Source organism: Tursiops truncatus, chromosome 4, assembly GCF_011762595.2.
Source record: "Tursiops truncatus isolate mTurTru1 chromosome 4, mTurTru1.mat.Y, whole genome shotgun sequence".
Classification (NCBI taxonomy): domain Eukaryota; kingdom Metazoa; phylum Chordata; class Mammalia; order Artiodactyla; family Delphinidae; genus Tursiops; species Tursiops truncatus.
In genome coordinates, this window is record NC_047037.1 from 46,623,025 (window position 1) to 46,645,868 (window position 22,844).

At 36.6% G+C, this 22,844-nt stretch overlaps 1 protein-coding gene across 1 annotated transcript in view; it reads left to right on the top strand.

The window, feature by feature from the left end:
• Positions 1-22,844, top strand: part of LOC101332404 (EGF-like and EMI domain-containing protein 1) — a 55,928-nt gene that overhangs the window by 27,602 nt on the left and 5,482 nt on the right. Inside the window, exons 3-5 of the mRNA XM_033855202.2 lie at positions 13,395-13,514; positions 15,225-15,347; positions 19,642-19,779. Coding sequence (XP_033711093.2) covers positions 13,395-13,514; positions 15,225-15,347; positions 19,642-19,779 — 381 coding nt within the window. The remainder of the gene's footprint in view (positions 1-13,394; positions 13,515-15,224; positions 15,348-19,641; positions 19,780-22,844) is intronic.

The following is a 22,844-nucleotide window of genomic DNA, read 5'->3' on the forward strand; positions in this document are numbered from 1 at the left end:
TCATTGTTGTCCAACTTTAATTGTCTTCTCATCACTTATCTTTTGGGTACACCACCCTTTATAACCAATCTTTGTAAGCATCCCATCTCTATAGCTATCAGGAGAGAGCCCAGACCTCTTCTCCTCTAGTATAGTGTAGAAGTTAAACAAGTTTCTGAATCCAGCCTCCTGAGTTTGAAGCCCTCCTTTTTCCACAAATCCCAGTTCTGTCACTCTTTAGCTTTGGGATCTTGAATACAGTTTCTGCCTCAGTTTCTTTATCTATAAAATGGATATTTAAATTGTACCTGCTTCATTGAGTTCTTATGAAGATTAAATGAATGAATGCACTTAAAGCACTTACAAGAGTTCCTGGAACATATTAAGCATATATTATCCATAATTTTAATAATTATTAGTCTGTAATTATAATAAGTATTATTATTTGTTAAAGATTTCCAAATGTAGCTCAGAGCTATTACCTCTTCAGTTCATCTCCTTGTTCCCTACTACCATTCAATAAATACTTTTCCTTATGTTACTTGAATGACGTATTGAACAAATATGTGAGAAGTGCCTGAAACTGTACTTAGCCCCAGGAAAACACTCATAACATGCTAGCACTTTCTTTTGACTCTCAGCCCTCAGCAGTTTTGAAGCTTTTGAAGCTCAGCCCTCAGCTTGCACTTTTGAAGCTCAGCCCTCAGCTTGCACTTGACTTCCATCTTGAAAGTCTCTTCCCTTAGATTTTGAGACCCTATTCTTACCTGGTCTTGTTCTTTTTCTAATACTTGATCTTCTCTTTCTACATCTTTTCCCATTTGTACATATTTGTTCATCTCCCTGCATAGTGTCAGTTCTTATTTATCTTTCTCTCCTAGGATCTGACACTTAGTAAGAATTCAGTACATCTTTGCTGATTTTAGTATTTGTCTTGATTCTTTTAACTCCCTACATAAGGATTTTTTATTTCCTCAACTTCAGTCAGGTTTAGCTATTCACAAACCCGAATACACTCTGGATTTCATATCACTCACAGTTGTTTTACTTTAAATGTATTAAATTCCAAAACTCTCTTTCTGATGTTAGCTTATTAGTCTTTTGTCCATTTCAATTCCTCTCTTTTATATTTACACTTATAATGCCTAACATTTGAACAATATTCCAGATACTGTATTAGTTGATTTACATACATTATTTCACTTGATATTTACAACAATACCATGAAATAGTTGTTATTATGCTTGTTTTACAGTTAAGGGGCTAAAAGCTCCTAGAAGTCAAAAGACTGTCCCAAGGTCACAGAGCTAGTGACCTTGGCAGTCAGGTTACAAATTCATGTCTTTTTTATCTTTCCTCTATGCCATTTTGAAAGGTTAACCTGTTAAATATCAATGTGAATATGCTAGACAATAATTATTATAGCAATTCTGAGGAAGAATAGAATTTTTAATAATATAAAATACTTAACTTTAAAAAGTGTTTGTTTTCTGTCCATTGGTTTTCTCATTGCATCTATCAATGCTGTATAAAGCAGATAGTCTCCAGAGTGCCTCAGAGAAGGTGGCATTTGACCACCAGACCTCTTGTCGGAGCTGGCTGCAATTGTGTTAGAAACTGGCTCTTCAGCTGGGCTGGACTGCAGTTAGGAAACATGATCATCGATGGTGAACTGACACTGCCGGGATGTGAAGCAGACATGAATGTTAAGCAATAGTGTCCACAATTTGCAACCCAGGAACTGCCAAATTGACAGCTAGACTAAACTATAGCAGCATAGGAAGATGTGGCTAGTTTCTCCATTCAATCAATACAAAGTCTTATACTGTACTTTGATGAATACAACCTCCCTGTCCTATAAACCAGGATGCTGTCTATTATGAATCTCAGTTAGATTCTTAGCCAGCATTTCATGTCTGAGCACCCTTGTAAGCCTCATAATGGCCCTAACTCTAGTTGGATGGGATTAGCCTTTCAAGTGAACGTGCAGTTCATTAAGCATGTAGAAGCTCCAACGGCAGCCGCACTTCTCTCCATGAACTAAATAGATTTCTTGCATTTTATCTAGGACTAGATGAAAAGGATCCATAATGCTGTGCTAGAAATAAATCTTGACTCTCTGAGGGACTTTAACAGTTCTAGTGAGTGTAGGAAATGAATAATATTAGTAATGAGCAAAACTTAAAAAGGAAATCTAAAGGTTTGGGGGGTTTTCTGCCTCTTTTTCAAGAGCATGGAATGAATGATTGTTTTATCTCATTTTTGCTTTGAGGATTTCTTTCCTTCAGGCTTGGGATAGTCATTTGGTATTTCACCAGATAGAAAATCTGCTTATCTTCTTCACCATTCTCTCACATGTTGCTTTGTCATTCATTTCCTTTCTGCAAGGGACATTTCCAACTTCCTATTATATACCAGGCACTGAAGTTGGAAGTGAAGAGTTCTTTGATACAAAAATCAAAGGTCCCTGCCCTCAAGAAGCTCATGGTCTGGTGGGGGAGACAAATGCATGAAGAGTACACAGTAGTAAAGTTGTACATAATATATTATAGGAACCCCAGTACATGTCATGTAAACCAGCCTAAAGGGCTTCAGAAAAAGCTTTTAAGAGATGATATCTAAGTTAAGCTTTGAAAGAAGAGTAAGAATTGGTCCAGAGAACAATGCCAAGGTCACAGAAGTCCTCTACCTAGAATTGCTGCACATATAGAGACCCCATATATTTAAAATATCAACAATTAAGGAAGCTGTTGGGATTTTAGAGGGGATATTTTATTGCCATATAGCCAAGTAATTTTCATTAGGAATATATTTCTTGGACCAGAACACATTCCCTGGTAAAATGCCAATAAACCCTCATATATGAAGAGGTGCATTGTTTAGCCACATGGGTATTTTGTTAAACTTGGATATCTTAACTTTACAAATAGAGTCACTGGCTTTCAGGCATCTTTGAAACTCAAAAAGTGAGACTCTAGAGAGAGGAAATCAAGGGACTCTGACTAGTGAATACCTTTAGCAAATGCTCTGGGGCCTATGGGGATATACATGGAGGTTACCAACATGTGCTTTTGAGAAAGTCATTTTGAGAAAGTGTTACCTGAGAGTCTTGGGAGGTCTTAATACTAAGAACAGAAGTAGTCAGATCTTTTCCATGGCATCTTTAATTCTTCCATCTTTAACTGTCAGAAGACTGGTGACTGGAAAACTTGAGGAAGTGTAATAGAGCATCATAAAGGGAGAAAAAATTCTGGTGTTTAGCTTGAAATTTGTGTCACTGATTATAATTAAATAACATTTAGCTGCCTCAGTGTACGTTTGTACAGATTCTATAAGAAGTTTTTCTTTAAAATTCAGAGGTGTAAATTGGCTCAGTTTGCAAGATGGCTGTATGTGTTTAATTTTACAAATAAGTCAAGAATATCTCTCTGGCTGTTTATCCAATACATTCTTTGGAAAGTAGAAGTATATGACAAACACTCATTTGAAATAAATATTATAGTCATAACCAATTTTTAAATCATATTTTTATCTCATATTTGTTAAAAACCTAAATAAGGTTTTAAGTTGTACTGGGAATATATAAAATAATAAAATAATATATAAAATAATTTTTTTTTTACTGAAGCATTTTCGATAATTGTGACTAATAATCAAGTTCTTAAAATGATTTTCAGCCAGAGTTTGAGCTGTTCAAGATAAATTGCAATGTATTATTTTAAACTGCTCTTAAGCTAACATATTTAGTGAAATTCATGCAAACTCATACATCCAAATTACCTTTTTATTTGTGTTCTTCAAGTTACACAGAAGTAAAAAAGAAACAGCAATTTCTTTTGAATTTGAAATGCCTTAACTGTGCATAAGAATGCAAGATACAGAGAGATTTTTAAGATTGCAAAGTCAGTGAAAGATTTTATCCTATGTGGCTTCAGGGCTACCATTTTGTAATGAAGCATTTTCTTAAAAAATACACGTATTTTAACCATCTTTAATAAAAATAAAGGATTATTGAACTAAGATTTGGGAGACATGGGAATTTTACTTTTGACCTTACCACTTCTCCATTTAAAATCATCAATGGCTTACTACTGAACTGAAATTAATTCCAAAATCTTTACTGTGGACCACAGTGTCTTACATGTGCATCCAGAGGTTTCCTTTTGTTCTTGAGTATGCTATGCCTTTTCTACCTCGATGTCTTAAGACCTCTACCCCAAATTCTCTTTTCCCGTCAGGCTCTCCTCTTCAGCTACCGTCTCTCACATCATCCTGTTTATTTCCTTCACAGCACTCAGAATAATCTGTGATGATTTTTCTTATTGATTTACTCATATACTGTCTACCTCACCCAGCAGAATGAATGGTTCAGTAGGGCAAGGACATGGTCCTATTCCCTCATATGCATCTAGAGTCTACCACTGTGTATCTATTGTGTCATTCAATTTTCCAGCTTCTAACAGACCAATACCTGAAACCAAATTTCTGATAGCTGCATCCTCTTTCCAACAAACCACAGTTTATAAAGCACCTTCTATATAGATTCTAGTCATATGAGGATATCAAGTTATATGAGTCAGGTCCCTGCCTTCAAAGAATTGTATGTAATCTATTCAAATATATAAAATGTGTCCTGTAAATGAGTAATTGCAGATGTTTTGTCTTTTTAATTTCACTGTCCATGTGTTCATTAATAGTATGTATAAATGCAATTTATTTTTATATGTTTATCTTGTATCCTGCTGACTTGCTGAACTCACATTTTAGTTCTAGGAGTTTGTAGATTCCTTAGGATTTTCAGACAATCATGTCATATGCAAATAGGAATAGTTTTATTTCTTCCTATCTGATCAATGATCCTTTTATTTCCTCTTCTTGCCTGATTGCACCAGCTAGAATTTTTAGCACTATGTTGCATAGAGCCATGAGAATGAACATTCTTGTGCTCTTCCTAACCCTAGGGGGAAATAATTTGGCCTTTTACCTTTAAGTATAATGTTAGTTGTAGGTTTCTTATATATGCTCTTTATCAAGTTGAGGAAGTTCTCAGTGCTCCCATTTTCTTTTTATCGTGAATACGTTGAATTATGTCAAATGTTTTTTGACATTGATTGATACTATCATGTGAATTTTCTTCTTTGTTCTGTAAATATGAAGAGTACATTGATTGATTTTGAATATTGAACCAGCCTTGCATGCTGCAATAAACCTACTTGGTCATGTTGCATAATTTGTGTATATATTGCTGGATTCTACTTGCTAAAATTTTGGGAAGGATTTTTGCAATTTTATTGATGAGTGATACTGGTCTATAGTATTCTCGTTCTTCTTTTTTTTTCTTTTTTAGGTACTGTCTTTGCTTGGCTTTGGTATTAGAATAATACAAGCTTCATAAAATAAATAAATTGTAAAGTATTTCCTTTTCTATTTTCTGGAAGAAATTGTAGAATTGATGTTAATTCTTCTTTAAACATTTGGTATAATTTTTCAGTGAAACTATCTGGGCCTGGTGATTTCTCTTTGGGGAGTGTTTAAATGATGAATTAATTTTTTCAGAGTTATAGGTCTATACACATTCTCTATTTCATATGAACGAGTTGTGGTTGTTTGTATTTACTTTAAGGAATTAACCCATTTCATCCAAGTTGCCAAATTTGGCAGAGTTGTTTACAGTAGTGCCTTATTATACTTGTGATGTCATCAGGGTCTATAGTGATATCCTGTTTCATGCCTGATATTGGTCATTTGTATCTTTTCTTTTATTTTCTTTGTCAGTCACTATTGCCAATTTTATTGATCTAAGAACCAGTTCTTAGACATAGAGAATGGACTTGAGGACACGGGGAGGGGGAAGGGTAAACTGGGACGAAGTGAGAGAGTGGCATGGACATATATACACTACCAAATGTAAAATAGATAGCTAGTGGGAAGCAGCCGCATAGCACAGGGAGATCAGCTCAGTGCTTTGTGACCACCTAGAGGGGTGGGATAGGGACGGTGGGAGGGAGATGCAAGAGGGAGGAGATATGGGGATGTAGGTATATGTATAGCTGATTCACTTTGTTATAAAGCAGAAACTAACACACCATTGTAAAGCAATTATACTCCAATAAAGATGTTTTAAAAAAAAACAGCTCTTTGCTTCAATAATATTATCTATTTTTTCTGGTTTTTTTTTTTTTCTTTGTTTTTTTGTTTTGCGGTACACGGGCCTCTCACCGCTGTGGCCTCTCCCGCTGCGGAGCACAGGCTCCGGACGAGCAGGCTCAGCGGCCATGGCTCACGGGCCTAGCCACTCTGTGTCATGTGGGATCTTCCCGGACCGGGGCACGAACCCGTGTCCCCTGCATTGGCAGGCGGACTCTCAACCACTGTGCCACCAGGGAAGCCCCATAACAGTTTTGAGTGTGTCTCTTTACCTAGCTTTTTACTGGTTGTTTCAGGTATTATATTGTGTATAACTGACTTATCTACTGGTAGAATCATTTTACCAATTCAAGTGAAGTGTAGAGGCCTTAACTACTTTCTCTTTACTCTTCTCCATTCATATATAATTATTTAACTATTTCCTCTATGTACATTTATAACCACATCAGACAATGTTATAGGGTTTGCTCAGTTATTAAGTATGATTTAGAAGATTCAAGAGGGGAGAAAAAGTTTTTTGTATTTATATATAAATAATATATATATAAATATTAATAAGAATAATAAAATTAAGAAAAGGAATTATAAATGAGAATATTTCTTATTGTTGCTCTTTCTTTCTTTCTGTTGCTCTTGTTCTTTCTTTCTTCCTGATGTTGCACTATTCCCTTTTTTTTAAAAAAAATAATTTCCCTTCTATTTAGAAAAATGACATTATTTCAGAGTAGTCTGCTGGAGATAAATTCTCTTAGCTTTCCATCATGTGGGAAGGTCTTGGTTTCTCCTTCATTCCTGCAGGGTAATTTTGCTGGATATAGAATCCTGGGTTGTGTTTTTTTTCATCAGTTGAAAAATGTTGTCACTTCCTTCTGGTTTCCATGATTCCTGATGAGAAATCTTTTGTTATTTCACATTTTTCTCTGATAGATAAGGTATCATTTCTTTCTTGTTGCTTTAAGGATTTTTCCTTTGACTTTAATTGTTGGAAGTTTGACTATGGTGTACCTTAGGATCAGTTTTGGTGGGGTTAATTTGCTTGGGCTTCACTCAGGTTTTTGGATCTGTAGATTTATGTCCTATCAAATTTGATACATTTTTTGCCTCATTTCTTTGAATATATTTTCAGCCCCACTTTCTCTCTTCTATCCCCTAAGACTTAATTGACACAATGCTGTAGTTTATCATAGTTCCATAGGCTTCTGAGGCTCCTTTTTTTTTTTTTTTCTTTTCTTTTTCAGTCTGTTTTCTCTCTGTTGTTCAGTTGGGTAATTTCTATTGTTCTATCTTCCATCTGCTGATTCTTCCCTCTGTCCCCTCCATTCTGCTTTTTAGCACATCCATTGATATTTTATTTCAGTTATTGTGTTCTTCAGTTCTAAAATTTCCATTTGGTTCTTCATATCTTCTATTTCTTTGCTGAGACTCTATTTCATTTGTTTAAAGCATGTTTGTCATTGCTTATTGAAGCATTTTTATAATAGTGGCTTAAAATCTTTGTCAGATAATTCTAACATTTCTAACATTTTGATATTGGCATTTATTGGTTGACTTTTTAAATCATTTTGAGATTTTCCTGATTCTTGATATTATTAGTGATTTTCTATTGAAACCTGGACATTTTGTGTATTATGTTATGAGACTTTATATCTCATTTAAATCTTCTATCTTAGTTGGTTTTCTTTGACACAACTCTAGGAAAGATAAGGGGAGAATGCCACCTGTTATTGCCTGATCGAGGTAGAAGTCCAACTTTCCTATCTGGCTTCTGTGAACTCCTGAGGAGAGTATGACTCATTACTTCTGTGCAGGGATGGGAATTCTAGCTCTGCACTGGGCCACCACTGATGCCACTTGGCTAGGAAGTGTAGATGTGCCTATTTACTGTTCCCATATGGCTTTCATGGATACCATGGTGGACTCATTATCAGAGTGGTAGTGAAAGTTTTGACTCTCCAAAACCTTCCTCTGATACCACCCCAAGGGAGGGGGAGAAACACCTCATTACAGCCTGGTGAGGGGGATAGTCTAGCCTTGCCACTCAACCTCTGGTGTCATGTTTGGCTATAGCAGGGTGGTTATTTTGTAGAAATTTGCTGTCTTGCTAGGCTGCCTCTTTCCTGGTATTTTGACTAGAGAATCTCCTTCTAAAATTCAAATTACTTGATATTGTCTGCTTAATATTGCCCCACTGGTCACCCATACTTTCTTATTTAAATTGTGTAGGCTGTTTTTTTTTCTTTCCTTGCTTCATTTTGGATAATTTATATTTCTAAGTTTTTTCAAGTTCCATAATTTTCTAATTATCTAATCTGCTGTTAGTCCCATTTAGTGAAATTTTTATTTCAGATCTGGTATTCTTCTTCTCCAAAAGTTCCCTTTTGTAGTTTTTTAATATCTTCTATTTTCCTCCTTATTAAATGCGTTTTTTTCTTTAATTCTTTAGGCATATTTGGTTTATTTATAGTGCTACTTTAATGTCCTTATCTGCTGATTTAATCATCACTAATATTTCTAAGTCTGTTTTTACTGAGTGAGTATTTTCTTGATTATGGGTCACATTTTTTTACTCTTTACAGATGTTTATTAATTTTTCATGTGGTATGGGACATTATGAATTTTACATAGTTGAGTGCTAGCTTTTGTTGTACTCCTTTAAAAAATATCATACATTTTTTTCTGGATGCCAAATTAATTCATGTACAGATTAGTTTAATCCTGTCAAGCACTGTTTTTAAGATTTGTTAGGGCGAATCTAGAGTAAACTTTACTCTGGGGTTCAATTAGCCATACTACTTAGCCATGGCCCTTCTGGAATCTCTACTGAATGCCCTGTGTAGTCAACAACATTTCTCCACCTTGGCTGCTGAGAACTGATTCCTGGCTCTGTGTGTGCTCTGGGAATTGTTTGGCTAACAGTTACCCTTATTCTTCTTTCCAGTGTGTTGTTCTTTGTCTGACTTCATGGAGATGTACCCTATGTATATATTGAATTATATTTAGTCTAAGGTTCAAAAGATCATTATATAGATTTTGGAGGTTTTTTTTCTCCACATAACACTCTCCCATCCCCTTTCCAGCACTCCACAAATTCTACTTGCCTTAACAATCATGATGTGGGATCTGTCTCTCCAGTTGAGGAAGATCATTGAGCTCTCCTTTGGTTTCTCTTTCATGTGCTGTAATCCAGAAGTTGCCTCCAGCAGAACTCAGCAATAATTGAGCTTTTTGTTTCTCTTTGCTCAGTGTTGCACCTCCTGTGCTGTCTGTTGACCAATATCCATTGTTTATTGTAGAAGGTAAGCCCAGTTACAGTTACTCTTGGAGGATCACAAGCCCTATTTAAGTGCTACTACGTAAAGGGCACTGTCCTTTATCTCTAAACACAAGATAAACATTCCAATGTCTTTTCAGTCTTTCTTGACTGTAAATAATACTTGTGGCCCACATTCTACTTTCAAATGCCCTCCTATGTTCTGCAGCTGAGAATAAAAGCTGCAAATTTACAATCAAATACTTCACTGTAGGAGATTTATTTTATGGTTTTTCTAGAGTCCAATCCATATGTTTTTTTCTAGAGCCCAATCCTCAAGTTCACAGTTAAAATCAGTCTCAAAAACAGAAGGGAGTTTTGACAGTACAATGGCTTGCTGTAGGGAGGTTATATGCAGCCATTTCTGGACCAGTAACCCTCATAGTTGGAGACCTTGGGCATAAAGAAGGCATTAAGGGCAATAAGAGATTAAAGTAAATTTAGAGAAGTTCCCAGAGGTAGTTGTCAATGAGAAGAACATATCAAAGATAACTGCAATATGCTTTATAATCTTACATCTGGTGGAATTGACTTCTCACTTTTCAGAGTTAAGAAAAGTTACCTCTCCCATTGTCTTAAGCAGGGGTCCCCAACCCCCAGGCTGCAGACTGGTACTGGTCCGCAGCCCGTTAGGAACCGGGCCACACAGCAGGAGGTGAGTGGCAGGCGAGTGAGTGAAGCTTCATCTGCTGCCTCCCATCGCTCCCCATCACTCGCCTTACCGCCTGAACCATCTCCCCCAACTTCCATGGAAAAATTGTCTTCCACGATACCAGCCCCTGGTGCCAAAAAGGTTGGGGACTGCTGGTCTTAAAAGCTGGTGGTAGGGGTTATGGAGTAAAGAAAGCAAGTTTCTGGTATAAACATGGCTGTGTAGGTCAACATCTTTTTCTTAACCTGTGACAAAGCATACAGAAAAAAAATGAAGAAAACAAGCAAAACCGAAAAGGTCCAGCAAATTTTACTTTTGTGAAATTGTGGGGCAGATTGAATCTACAGACTCAAATGTAAGAGTTTTTAGAGAGTTGATACTGGGCAGGAGCAACACAAGGAGAAAAAGGATGAGAAAAGGTAAGAAAAGAAGGAAGGCAATAATAAAGATTTGTATAGAAACTGATGAAATAGAGAATAGAAAAACAGGAGAGAAAATTAATTAAAACCAAAAGTTGGTTCTTTGAAAATGTCGATAAAATCGACAAACATTTAGCTAGACTGAAAAAGGAAAGATGACTCAAATAACTAAAATCATTAATGAAAGAGGGACATCACTACTGACCCTAAGGAAATTTAAAAAGAAAATAGGATATACTACGAACAACTGTGTCACAACAGATTAGATAACTTAGATGAACACATTCCTAGAATGACAGCAACTACTGAAACTGACTTCTAAAGAAATAGAAAATCTGGTTAGACATTTAATAAGTAAAGCTAGACTTATCATGGTGATCATTTCATACTGTATTTAAATGTTGAATCACTATGGTATACACCTGAAACTGACATAATACTGTTCCTTAACTATATTTAAATTGTAAAAAAAGGTTAAAAAAAAAAAGTAAATAAAATAGTGTAGTATTTGTGTGTGACCTACACACATCCTCCTGGGGAAAACAAAAAAAAGAGAGAGAGAGAGGGATAGAATTAGTAATTTAAAAACTTCCCAGGGCTTCCCTGGTGGCACAGTGGTTGAGAGTCCGCATGCCGATTCAGGGTACACGGGTTCGTGCCGCGATCTGGGAAGATCCCACATGCCGCGGAACGGCTTGGCCCGTGAGCCATGGCCACTGAGCCTGCGCCTCCGGACCCTGTGCTCCGCTACGGGAGAGGACACAACAGTGAGAGGCCCACGTACTGCCAAAAAAAAAAAAAAAAAAAAAAACCTTCCCAAAAGAAAAGTTTAAACTGAGATGGTTTCAGTGGTAAATAATACCAAACATTTAAAGAAAAATTAATACAGATTATTCACAAATTATCCCAAAATATAGAAGAGGAGAGAACAATTCCCAGATCATTCCATGGGGCCAGTATTACCCTGATACTAAAATCAGACAAGGATTTCACAAAAAAGAAAACTACAGACCAATATCTCTTATGCATGTAGATGTAAAAATCCTCAGCAAAATATTGGTAAACCAAATCCAACAATTTATAAAACTGATTATACACTATGATCAAGTAGGATGTCTCTCAGGAAATCAAGATGGGTTCAACATCTGAAAATCAATTAATGTGATATACCATATCAAAACCCACCTGATCATCTCAATAGATGCAAGAAAAAAATCTTGACAAAATCCAACTCCCTTCCATGATAAAAGAACGTAACAAACTAGAAATAGAAGAGAACTTCCTCAACCTAATAAATGGAACCTATGAGAAACACACAGTAACTTTACACTAAATAGTGAAGTGCTAAAAGCTTCCCCCCTATAATCAGGAATGAGGCAAGGATATCTATTCATGCCACTTCCATTCAACATGGTACTGCAAGTTCTAGCCAGAGCAAAAAGGCAAGAAAATAGAAGACATCCAGACTAGAAAGGAAGAAATAAGGTATCTCTGTTCACAGATGACAGGACCTTGTAACAGAAAATTTTAAGGAATCCACCTAAAAAAACTATTAGAATTAACAAGGAAATCCAACTAAGTTGTGGGATTAAAGATCAAACTATAAAAATCAATTGGATTTCTATACACTAGCAATGAAAAATCTGGAAGTAAAGTTAAGAAACGATTCTAGCTATTATAACATCGAATAAAATACATAGGAACAAATTTAACAAAAGAAGTGCCAAAATTATATAATGAAAACTGCAAAACATTGTTGAAATAAGTTAGATACTAAAATAAATGGAAAGACATCTCGCGTTCATGGATCAGATAACTTAATGTTGTTCAAATGGCAATACTCCCCCAAATTGATCCACAAATTCAATTCAATCTCTCCCTACATAAAAGCAAGAAGTAGAACAATGTATATTGTATCTGTGATAGATATTTGTATCACTTATATTTTCATAAAGTCTGGAAGGATTTACAAGAAATTAACAAAAACATGCAAGCATTAATGTACTGCCAGCTTGCATTTTGTGGTAGTTGTTACATTGAAACTGGGTGAATGTGGGAGCAAGGTAGCTTTATTCATTGTTCTGCTTTTTATATTCTGTGCATTATTTTAAAAAAGGAAATGGGGAACATACAGGAGTAGGAATTCCCACCCCAGCAGCTTGTAATGTAGCCAAGGCTGATGTACAGAGTCAGACCAGGATCACTTAGCTCATCAATTCAACAAATAAGCTCTGTGTGGAGGTACTCCTTATAGGACGTGTGGCTTCACATTACTTTGGACTTCCAGAGAATATGACTAAGACTAAGATGAGAGCAAGTGAGGGGAAAAGGAGATCAGAAGGAGGTCACTCACTAATTCCAGTGGGATCTGAACTTCTTTATTTCATCTCCATGGCAGCGGTAGCTAAGACTCTCCGATGTTGCTCCAGTTGGCCTTTTCTTGGCACCGTGGTTGCTTATCCAAAGGCAGAGGAGATCTAGAGGAGGTGAAAGGTTTATCTGAGGATAATTGCTGCTCAAAGGAGTAGAAAAGGTGGGGACAGAAGGAGAAAAAATGAAAAGGTGTGTGGAGGAGTTCCTGCTGATTCTATTTAACTTTGGGTACAAGAGGGCAGCAGATGGACTTTTGAGAAGAGTAAAATTAGCCAGTTCTTTGACCTCGATCCATGTTTGAATTTGTTCAGATTTTGGAGCTCAGATCACAAAATGGGAAACATTTTGTTGGATTAGCGTCATCTGAAAGTGGGAAAGACTTTCCAGAGGCCTTACCATCTTTATGTAAGAAATCCTCCTGTCCCAGTTCTCTTTTACCTTTCTCCACACTTCTGCTTTGTGCATCTTTCTGAAGTTAATGAATTGAAAACTATCACTGCTTAATTGCTTTTAGCGATGGACCCCTGCATGGGTGGAAATGGATGTGCTCACATCTGTCAGAGTCAGCATGGCGTGGCCAGGAGTGCCTGTCACCCAGGGTACCAGCTGTCTGAATACAAAAAGGCCTGTGCAGGTTGGAAGTTGAAACTGATAGATTAATTGGGTAATTGTTTGAAATTCTGTGGTAATTCAGTTTTGATTAGTCAGAACAGCTAGGAGAAAGGTGTTTTCATTTATGCTTAAAAAAGAACATTTATATTCTTATTTGATCATTCTGAAAGGTATTTTTATGAAACTGTAAAAACTCAGTGAAATTTTTAGTTACAAAAAATGATCTGGTGTAGTTTCAGAATTAATTCTTTTTGTTTTCTGTTTTTCGTTCTGAAGTGAATTCCAGAATTAATATTTCAAAACCTTCCATAACCTCACAGGGAGTTTTTTATTATAGGCTACAGAAGGTGGGGATAACCTTTGAAAAGCAACTATGTGCAAATGAGTGCTCTCAGAAGTTAGGAATAATTAAAACCAAAAAGAAAGAAACTCTATAACTACAAGGTTACTTATTTCTGTTTCCTAGAAATAGCAAAACAGACACACTTCAATTCAAAGATGAAAGTGATAAATTACTTCGTGACCAGCACTGATAAATGAAGTCATTCCTGTGGGACTGTCTTTGTTTTAATAACTTCTGAGAAATCACAGAATCCTTCATTTTTATCACAGCATTTCTATGAAATGAGAAACAGTTTATTTGCATTAATTAAGAAAATACAAAATGTTTCCTGACTTATGGGACTGATAAACACTTTAAGAAATTGAAAAAGAATTAGACATAAAAATTAGTGTGAAGTTAGTTTTTTTTTTCTTTAAGCCAAAACCAAGATAAAGTTTTCTGTGGATTATGTTAACATACTTTTCTGACAGAGAACATTTCTGCTTTGGTCCTCTGTTTGCATAGCACCTACCTTGCTGAGTTTCTGACACAGAATAGGATCTTATTAAAATTTGTGGAAAATTGACAAATGTATACATATATAGATATATACATATATCCATACTTATCTATATAATATCTTTTTCAAATTTTTATTTTAATAATATCTGGTACATTATTCCTAAAAAGTCTGTCCCCAAAGTTACTGCCTATGTAGGGTTTTATAAATACCTTAGAAAAATGAGTATTTCTCTTAAGAGTCCTGGTGGGGGGTGGCATGCAGGACCGTACAAGGAGGAGGTTCTATTTGGGAAAATAATGGTGAGACCTATCCATTTAAAGGGGGGGCCTGCAGAAACTACGTGGACCACAAAATGATGTTATACTGAATAGACTTGGCCATCAGTGTCAGGAGAGAGAGAGGGCACCATTGTTTAAATGGCATTGCCCTGTAACAATCATATGTACAATATACACCATGGATTGCTACATATGAAGACTCCAAATCTGCCTTGTATATGGCCACTTGTACTGTCTTAAATCAGAGAGATACCATTTTTGGTTAAGAATTTGATATATATTCATGAAGACAAATTACAATGACTTCTGCCTATATTATTAGAGGATAGAAAAGGTCTATTTTTTTGTTTGTCTTCTCTTTCTTCAAATTAATAGATACTAGTAGGTCCTAATAGGTAGAAAGAAGTGTTTGAGAACATAAGACCTACAGTAGAGTTCATGTCATTCGCAGTTGGTTTATTTGCAAATATGGAACCTATGTGGTATTTTACTGTTACGTTTGATGTTGGGGGTTGAGAGGCAGGGGATGCTTTAGTGCATTTTTATAGTTTACAAATAAACCTTAATTCCAGCTCTGAAGACACAGCTCCTGTGTATCTCTTTCTGCAGATGTAAACGAGTGTGCTGAAGGGCTTGCTTCCTGCTGCCATCGCTGTGTGAACACAGTGGAATCTTTCACTTGTGCCTGCCACCCTGGTTTTGAGCTGGGAGCTGATGGAAAACAGTGTTCAAGTAAGTGGCAATAATCGCAGCCCAGGAAATGTGTGGCATTTTACAAGTATTAAACAAGAGTAACAAACAAAAGAACTACACTGAATGTCTTGCCGAAGTGGAAGCTCCTGAGAATGTTTTCCCCTGGGGTAGACTGGGTGTGGGAGCTTCGAAGACCAACCCCCTCATTTTAATTTGACAAAACAGGGGCCCAGAGTCAACAGAAAATGGTCGGTATCATGATCCACAGTGTAGACCACAAGGACTAAGTCTCAGGTCTTCTGACTCGGGGCTGTCTTGGACCCATGGCTCTCCTTTGTGAAGAGTCTGTCTTCCTTCACCACCTCTGCTGTGCAATATTTATTGAACACTAATAATTCCAGTGTAAAACTCAGGGAAAAGGAACTAGCAGGAGTGAAGGAACCAGCAGTACAAAGGGCGGCTCTAGATTGTAATAGCATGTCTCATTTTCCATCTCAGTTCCAAAGATGCCCTTTCCAGTTCTCCACATCTTAGTAAACCATCCATTCCGGGCGGAAGTCAAAAATTCAGTTATGCAAATGAGTAAGTGACAGAACTGGGACTTGAACTAGTGTCTTTAGGCTCCAAATATACTATCCTTTTAACTTTGTTATGTGTTTGTATACATCATATGTCTCTTGATCAGTTTTTTTTTTTTTTTTTGCATTACGCGGGCCTCTCACTGTTGTGGCCTCTCCCGTTGCGGAGCACAGGCTCCGGACGCGCAGGCTCAGCGGCCATGGCTCACGGGCCCAGCCGCTCCGCGGCATGTGGGATCTTCCCAGACCGGGGCACGAACCCGTGTCCCCTGCATCGGCAGGCGGACTCTCAACCACTGCGCCACCAGGGAAGCCCTCTTGATCAGTTTTAATTAAGGAAGAATAATAAGGCTAATGATAAACAGAATAAATTATGTAATGTTTTTACCTAAGCTCTCTCATGAAGAGACATTCTTAAGGGCACTAAGTTTTTCATTCTCTTCCAGTGCATAAAACTCTAATTCTTTAATGCCTGGGTTGCCGGTGTAGCCTTAAGGTCTGTTGGTATATTTCTACTGCTTAAAGACAGGGCAGTTTTGCTGCAGTGGTATTTGTCTTTTAAAGAGCAAACTAAATAACATGGGAGAGAAGAATTAACTACTAATTAGGATATAACTTCTTTCGAAGTGAATCTTTCTCTCAATGCCCTGAGGAGTCCTTTCAGGCAGAGAGAAATGTGGATGGGTTTTTCTTTCTTATTAATATCTTGGCTTTTTAATGTGGCCAGAGGTTTAGGAGGTGAGTACATTTTACAGATGCCTGAAATAAAATCCCTTGCAATCTGACTGGTGAGTTCTCAGTTATCATGAAAGAGGGGGTCATTATTGCTAATGAGTCATGAGGTATAGGCTTTCTGTGAAAGTTACTTGGGAAAGCAATTTGCCCTAGAGTTGAGTACATTTGGTAGAAGTGTATTTTTACATTTATTTCCCTCATGTGAATATTTGGCTAAGTTCTTTGTGTAGCTCTCACCAGACCTCAATATTTACTAACTGACATACAAAACTTTCTTGGTGAAAACTGGTATTTTGAGTGCTTTAAAACTTGTAGGTGGGGTAAATGTTTTCAGAACATGGTAATATTTAGCAGTGAGGAACTTCCCTGGTGGCTCAGTGGTTAGGAATCTGCCTGCCAATGCAGGGGACATGGGTTTGAGCCCTGGTCCGGGAAGATCCCACATGCTGCAGAGAAACTGAGCCAGTGTGCCACAACTGCTAAGCCTGCACTCTAGAGCCCACGAGCCACAAATAGTGAGCCTGTGTGCCAGAACTAGTGAGCCCGCGTGCCACAACTACTGAAGCCCACATGCCTGGAGCCCATGCTCCGCAACAAGAGGAGTCACCGCATTGAGAAGGCCCTTGCACCGCAACAAAGAGCAGCCCCAGCTCGCTGCAACTAGAGAAAGCCCGCGCAAAGCAAAGAAGACCCAACACAGCCCAAAATAAATAAATAAATAAATTTAAAAAAAAGAAAAAAACAATGAATTACGTGTTCTTCATGTAACAGTATATTTTAGGCAAATATTGTTTTAACTTTTTCCTAGGACAACAATATTTTGTATTTATATGATTTCTTCTCAGAGGCTCTCAAAATACTGTATAGCATAAACATCGAATCTTCAAAGTGTGCTATGAATAAACTATCACTATCTTGTGATTAGAAATTAGAAAATTCTGGATCTAGCATGGTTAAATAAAACTGTCCCCAAACTACCAAGCAGTATATAGTGAACCTAAGTTCCATATGTATTTAATGCATATTTAATATATTGAGTAAATAATGATTATTTGCTATCTATGAGAAACCACGGGGATCAGATTTTAAAGTTTTTTTAAAGCATATTTTTAGGTATGATAGTTAAACAGTGTCATCTGTATCAAGAACGCAGACTCTCAGCTTACTTCTAGTGGCCAGTTCTAGATGAGTATGCGCATGTCTGAGTCCCGTATAGTTTAGCTCTTTATGAGGTTACAGTAATGTCATTTATATGTATAGTACCTCCGGCAGTCTTACAGCTGCATTGATCACAGGGAAACGAGAATAGGAGCCAAACTTTGAAATATGTCTCCCTACAGAGTATATGCTAACATACTGTGAAAACTATCAGTTCCCTTAATTATTTCAGCCTTTCCTTTAGCTCTCTTATTTTGCTGTGTCCTAAACTAGCTGTTTCTAAACCCAAAGGCATTCTTATTTTCAACAATAAATTCATTAGCATAATCTTTTTTTGTTTATTCAGTCATTCAAAACCTATTTGTTTTTTAATTTTAGCACTTTTTTTTAACATCTTTATTGGAGTATAATTGCTTTACAATGGTGTGTTAGTTTCTGCTGTATAACAAAGTGAATCGGCTATACATATACATATATCCACATATCCCCTCCTTCTCGGGTCTCCCTCCTACCCTCCCTATCCCATCCCTCTAGGTGGTCACAAAGCACTGAGCTGATCTCCCTGTGCTATGTGGCTGCTTCCCACTAGCTATCTATTTTACATTTGGTAGTGTATATATGTCCATGCCACTCTCTCACTTCATCCCAGTTTACCCTTCCCCCCCGCCCCGTGTCCTCAAGTCCATTCTCTACTCTCAAAACCAATTTTTGAACATCTGTTACGAGCTGGGTAATACAAGATGATGAAGGTACAGAGGAATGAGCACAATGACAGGGATGTGCCCTGGGCGCCCTGGACACATGGCTGCTGCCTAGTGTAGACTGGAAGCTGGGACCAGGGAGCATGATTTCTGTACATGTAACTATACAGCAACATAGCAGATACCTTGGCAGTTTGAATGGTGATACAGGCTCTCAAGGAATACCACAATCCTAAGTGCCCTTGTCCTGTTCTTTCCCATCTTTCTTCTTTCAAAGGATTCAGGAGTTAAGAATGGAAGGAAATGAACCAATGTAGTCGCTCTCATTTAGAGGTGTGTCCAAGCAACACAAATGAAGAACAGTAGAGGCCAATGGTGAAAATAGCAGAGTATCTAATTCCATACTTTTAACAATGATGCAAAGCATTCTTTTATTTTTCATTTTCTCACTTTGAAAATGATTGATTATAATACCTGTGTGCTCAGGAAAATTGACATCTATATACTGAGCTGGATGCCCCCCAAACTGCCCCAAAGTAGTGGCATGTACCATGATCAGCAAATTCGTGCTCAAAGTAAGAGAATGTTTATGTAATAAGTGACTTTTGTATACATCAAAGCTGATTAGCATATGAACATGATACCAGTTACATATAATCAGCTAATTCATTGGTTTTTTGTTCATAGTTTTGTTCCAAAGCCATTTTTTTTTTCCAAAGCCATTTTTAACAGTATTTTCATGTACTCACAGCCTAAAAAAAGGGCAGATATTAACATACCATTAGTTTGAGAACAGATATGTCAGCTGTATTTGCTTTCTGATCATTGATTCAATACACATATTTTTTACATTCTGAAAATACTGAAAATTCCCAGACGTAAGTGTCCTTTAAGATACGTTTAATAACCATTGGTGGACTCCATTACCTTTCTGCCACACTCTGTCAGTTTGACATTATTTATAGGTTTATAAGTTTTGATATGGTCTAGATATTTACAATGCTTAATAGTCCTCAGACGTTTACTTTTATATGCTTAGAGTGTTGACAGATTTCCAATAAAGTTAGTCATCTCCCAACAGAGAGAGTGTACCCATTGTTGCCATATATTCAGATTTCTCTGTTATTATGCTAATAATTCTCTTTTGCTTGTTTTGGAAAGGGATTGAATTGGAAATTGTCAATAGCTGTGAAAAGAATAATGGTGGTTGTTCCTGTCACTGTGAACATGCAGTTGGTGGGCCCTGTTGCTCCTGTAACCATGGACACCGGCTTGATTCAGATGAGAAAACATGCATAGGTAATGCATGGTAAATGCCATCTTCCTTCAGAGGTTGCCCTGGATTCATTTAGCCCTTTCTTCTCTAATACTTAGTGCTCTAATGTAGCCACATCTCTCAAACTGCAAGAAGTGAAGTAAACAGTGTCTTTGGCTACTGGATAAATGTAAAAGAAATACTAATTGACAGAAGACATCATTGTGTTTAGATATTTACTTTGAAGTTAAAGGAGATTTAAAACTTATTAGCAATATATATGGACTTAACAGTTTTATTTCTGGAAAATATTCTAAGGCCTATCTAACCATTTAATGTAATTTGTAATTCAAACAAAAATGCCACCATGCACGCTAATTCTCTCCACCACAAGCAGAAGCAATCATGTTCTTTGGTTTTCAACTTGGTGATAATTTGGATGTCACCTTTGACATGGCAGGTAGCTACGTTCCAAAAGAAAACTTTAAAAGATGTTATTCTTTGGAAATCCCAGCTCAAAACTATTTTTAATGGATAACTTTTTCTACATATTATCAGAACTTATATCGTTTGAGACAATGAGAAGAATAAATTCCATCCCAGCCTTGCTTCATAATGAAATGTTTAATCTAGAACTTCTGAGAAAAAGGAATATCTACTAAAATAGGAAGAGTGAGCATCAAACTAAATTACTATGTGCTCTGGGTCTGAGAGCACCTACAAGCCCCTAAAACAATTTGCCATCATTCGAGAATTATGACACCATATTTTCTTGTTTTCTTTTGTGATACTTTATATCACCTTTCTTAAAAATTATGATGTGAGTACTAAAAAAAATCTTTGACCATTTCATGCTACAGTATGATTTGAGGCAAACTGAAGTACCAAAAGAGAAGAGGTGAATTTCAAAAGCCTCAGCCATTGAGATTTTTTAGTTTGGCACTAATGTGACAGAGTGAACTTCAAGGGATTTTGAAGTATTCTGGTTTCATAAATTATTTAACCAAAACAATGTCATTACTTGTTATTTCTTGATCGAACATCACCTTCTGCATTTTTCTCAGTGTCTATGGTGATTAACTTAATGAAACCAGTTGATTGCCGTGCTTCTTTTTTGTAATGAAAATTATGCTTATAATTTTCTACCTTGCTAACATTTGTATCTCTGGAAAAAATAAAGGGCTTCCTTTCTTCTTTGCTTCCTCGCTCCCTCCCTCCCTTCCTTCTTTCCTTCCTACCTTCTTTTATTGACTGTTGGGTAAGGGAAACTGGAATTTTGCTAAACCTTTTGTTTGCAACTTATAGTTTGATATCTTTCCTTATTCTTTGAAAAGTACAGTTCAGTAAATTTCTTATTTACAGCCAGAAAAAATAGCATCTTCCAGGGTCAAAATGTAGAAAATTGCATATTTGTGACATTTCAGCAGTCAACATGACAACATTGTTTTGTTTACGGCTCAAGTTTATTTCATTTTCCAACAATAAATAACACTCATTCCTAAAGACCAAATATTCACTAGAGTAAAGGCAATGATTTTTTGGAGTGTGCATATACATACTCGGCTTATTTGCCTGAGAACAGATTAAGGCCACGGATGCTTTGTAAAACATTCATGCATGAGGGAAATTAAACAATTTTCTTTTTAGTGTATTTTAGGATCCACTTTCCTTTTATATAACTTTCATTTTACACAACTTTCCTTTTACAAATAAATGTGTTCTAGTCTGCAAATGGTCAGTCTTGCCCAAATGCAAAAATGTATTAGGGCTAAAACCTAGAGATGTGTTAACGCAATTTGAAAGACAACTATACAAAATATAAGTGTCTGACCAGCAGTAAGTTCACTAAATTTAACAATTGGTAGTTATCAGAAAAAAATTTTATTCTAATCTTTGGAGCTTTATTCAGTGACTATGTGTGGGGGGTAGATACAGAAGTCAAGTTTTTTCAAGGTTTACGTTGGATGCTTTTCTGAAGTCATAGTTGAAATGTTTAATTGTTTCACCTGACTGCAATTAATGCTGTAGTTTTGATTAGGGCTAAATTTTTAAGTACAGGTGAATTTCTCTGTGATGCTGCAATATTTGGTGTATTGGCCAATGTAAATAGGAAAAATATTATCATCAGAGAGGAAGAAAAATTAAAAATAAGCAAGCAAAGATATTACCAAATAAGATCTGGAAAGGAATCAAGACATTTAGGAAAACAGGTGATATAAGGGTTGAAGGGACAGGGCATTTTAAGAAAGGAAGAATGGGGTTTCAGATGAGTTCTGTACATGAGACAGAAATAACCCCAGAGGAATGATAATAGAAGAAGAATCCAAAATGCGTCATAAAATGATAGATCGAGGAATTCATTTTTCCAGTTATGTGATGCAATTGTGCTCCTTACTGGTTGAGAACAGGGAATCATGAGACGTATATGTTTAGAGGCTCTGGTGATATCTGAGAAGACTTTTAAAAAAATCTTGAAATAAGAAAATCCAAAAAACATAAAAGATAATGTTTTAGATAAAATGAAACTGAATTTTTTTAAGGTTTTTTTTGTCCTCTATATTCATGCTACATAATACAAAGGATAAATGAAGTTTTAATATAAGAAAGGAAAAAAATATCATCTAGAGTTTTGTGAGTAGCACTGCTTGTGACATTTTGCAGGAGAAAGAATGTTTTGTGTCCAAATGACCTTCATTTGGATATTTTATGGTGACCCCTAACCTTAGCTGATTGATTGCATTTTCTTTCCTTCCTTTCTCTTGTCTGCATTTTCTTACATTGGTACCCTTTCCAAGGTTAATTGAGACACTGACCTTTTATATCTGGGGCCGCTCATGTAGTTATGGAGCAATGGGATTTTGTAAACTCAGCACTGACAGGCCACCCAACTTAATAATTCAACAAAGGGGGTAGAATTGAACTAAGGACCTATAGTCAAAAACCCTGACCACACAATTCCCAGGTGTCTAGCCTGGTGAAAGCAGTGGGTAAAGAGTCTGTTGCTACCCTTTAGCCAATTATATTATAAATGATCCCCTCAAAACTCAGGATAAATCGATTAGCCTTTGGCTGAAAGGTTTCAATTTGACATCTTCTGGTGCATTTTTAT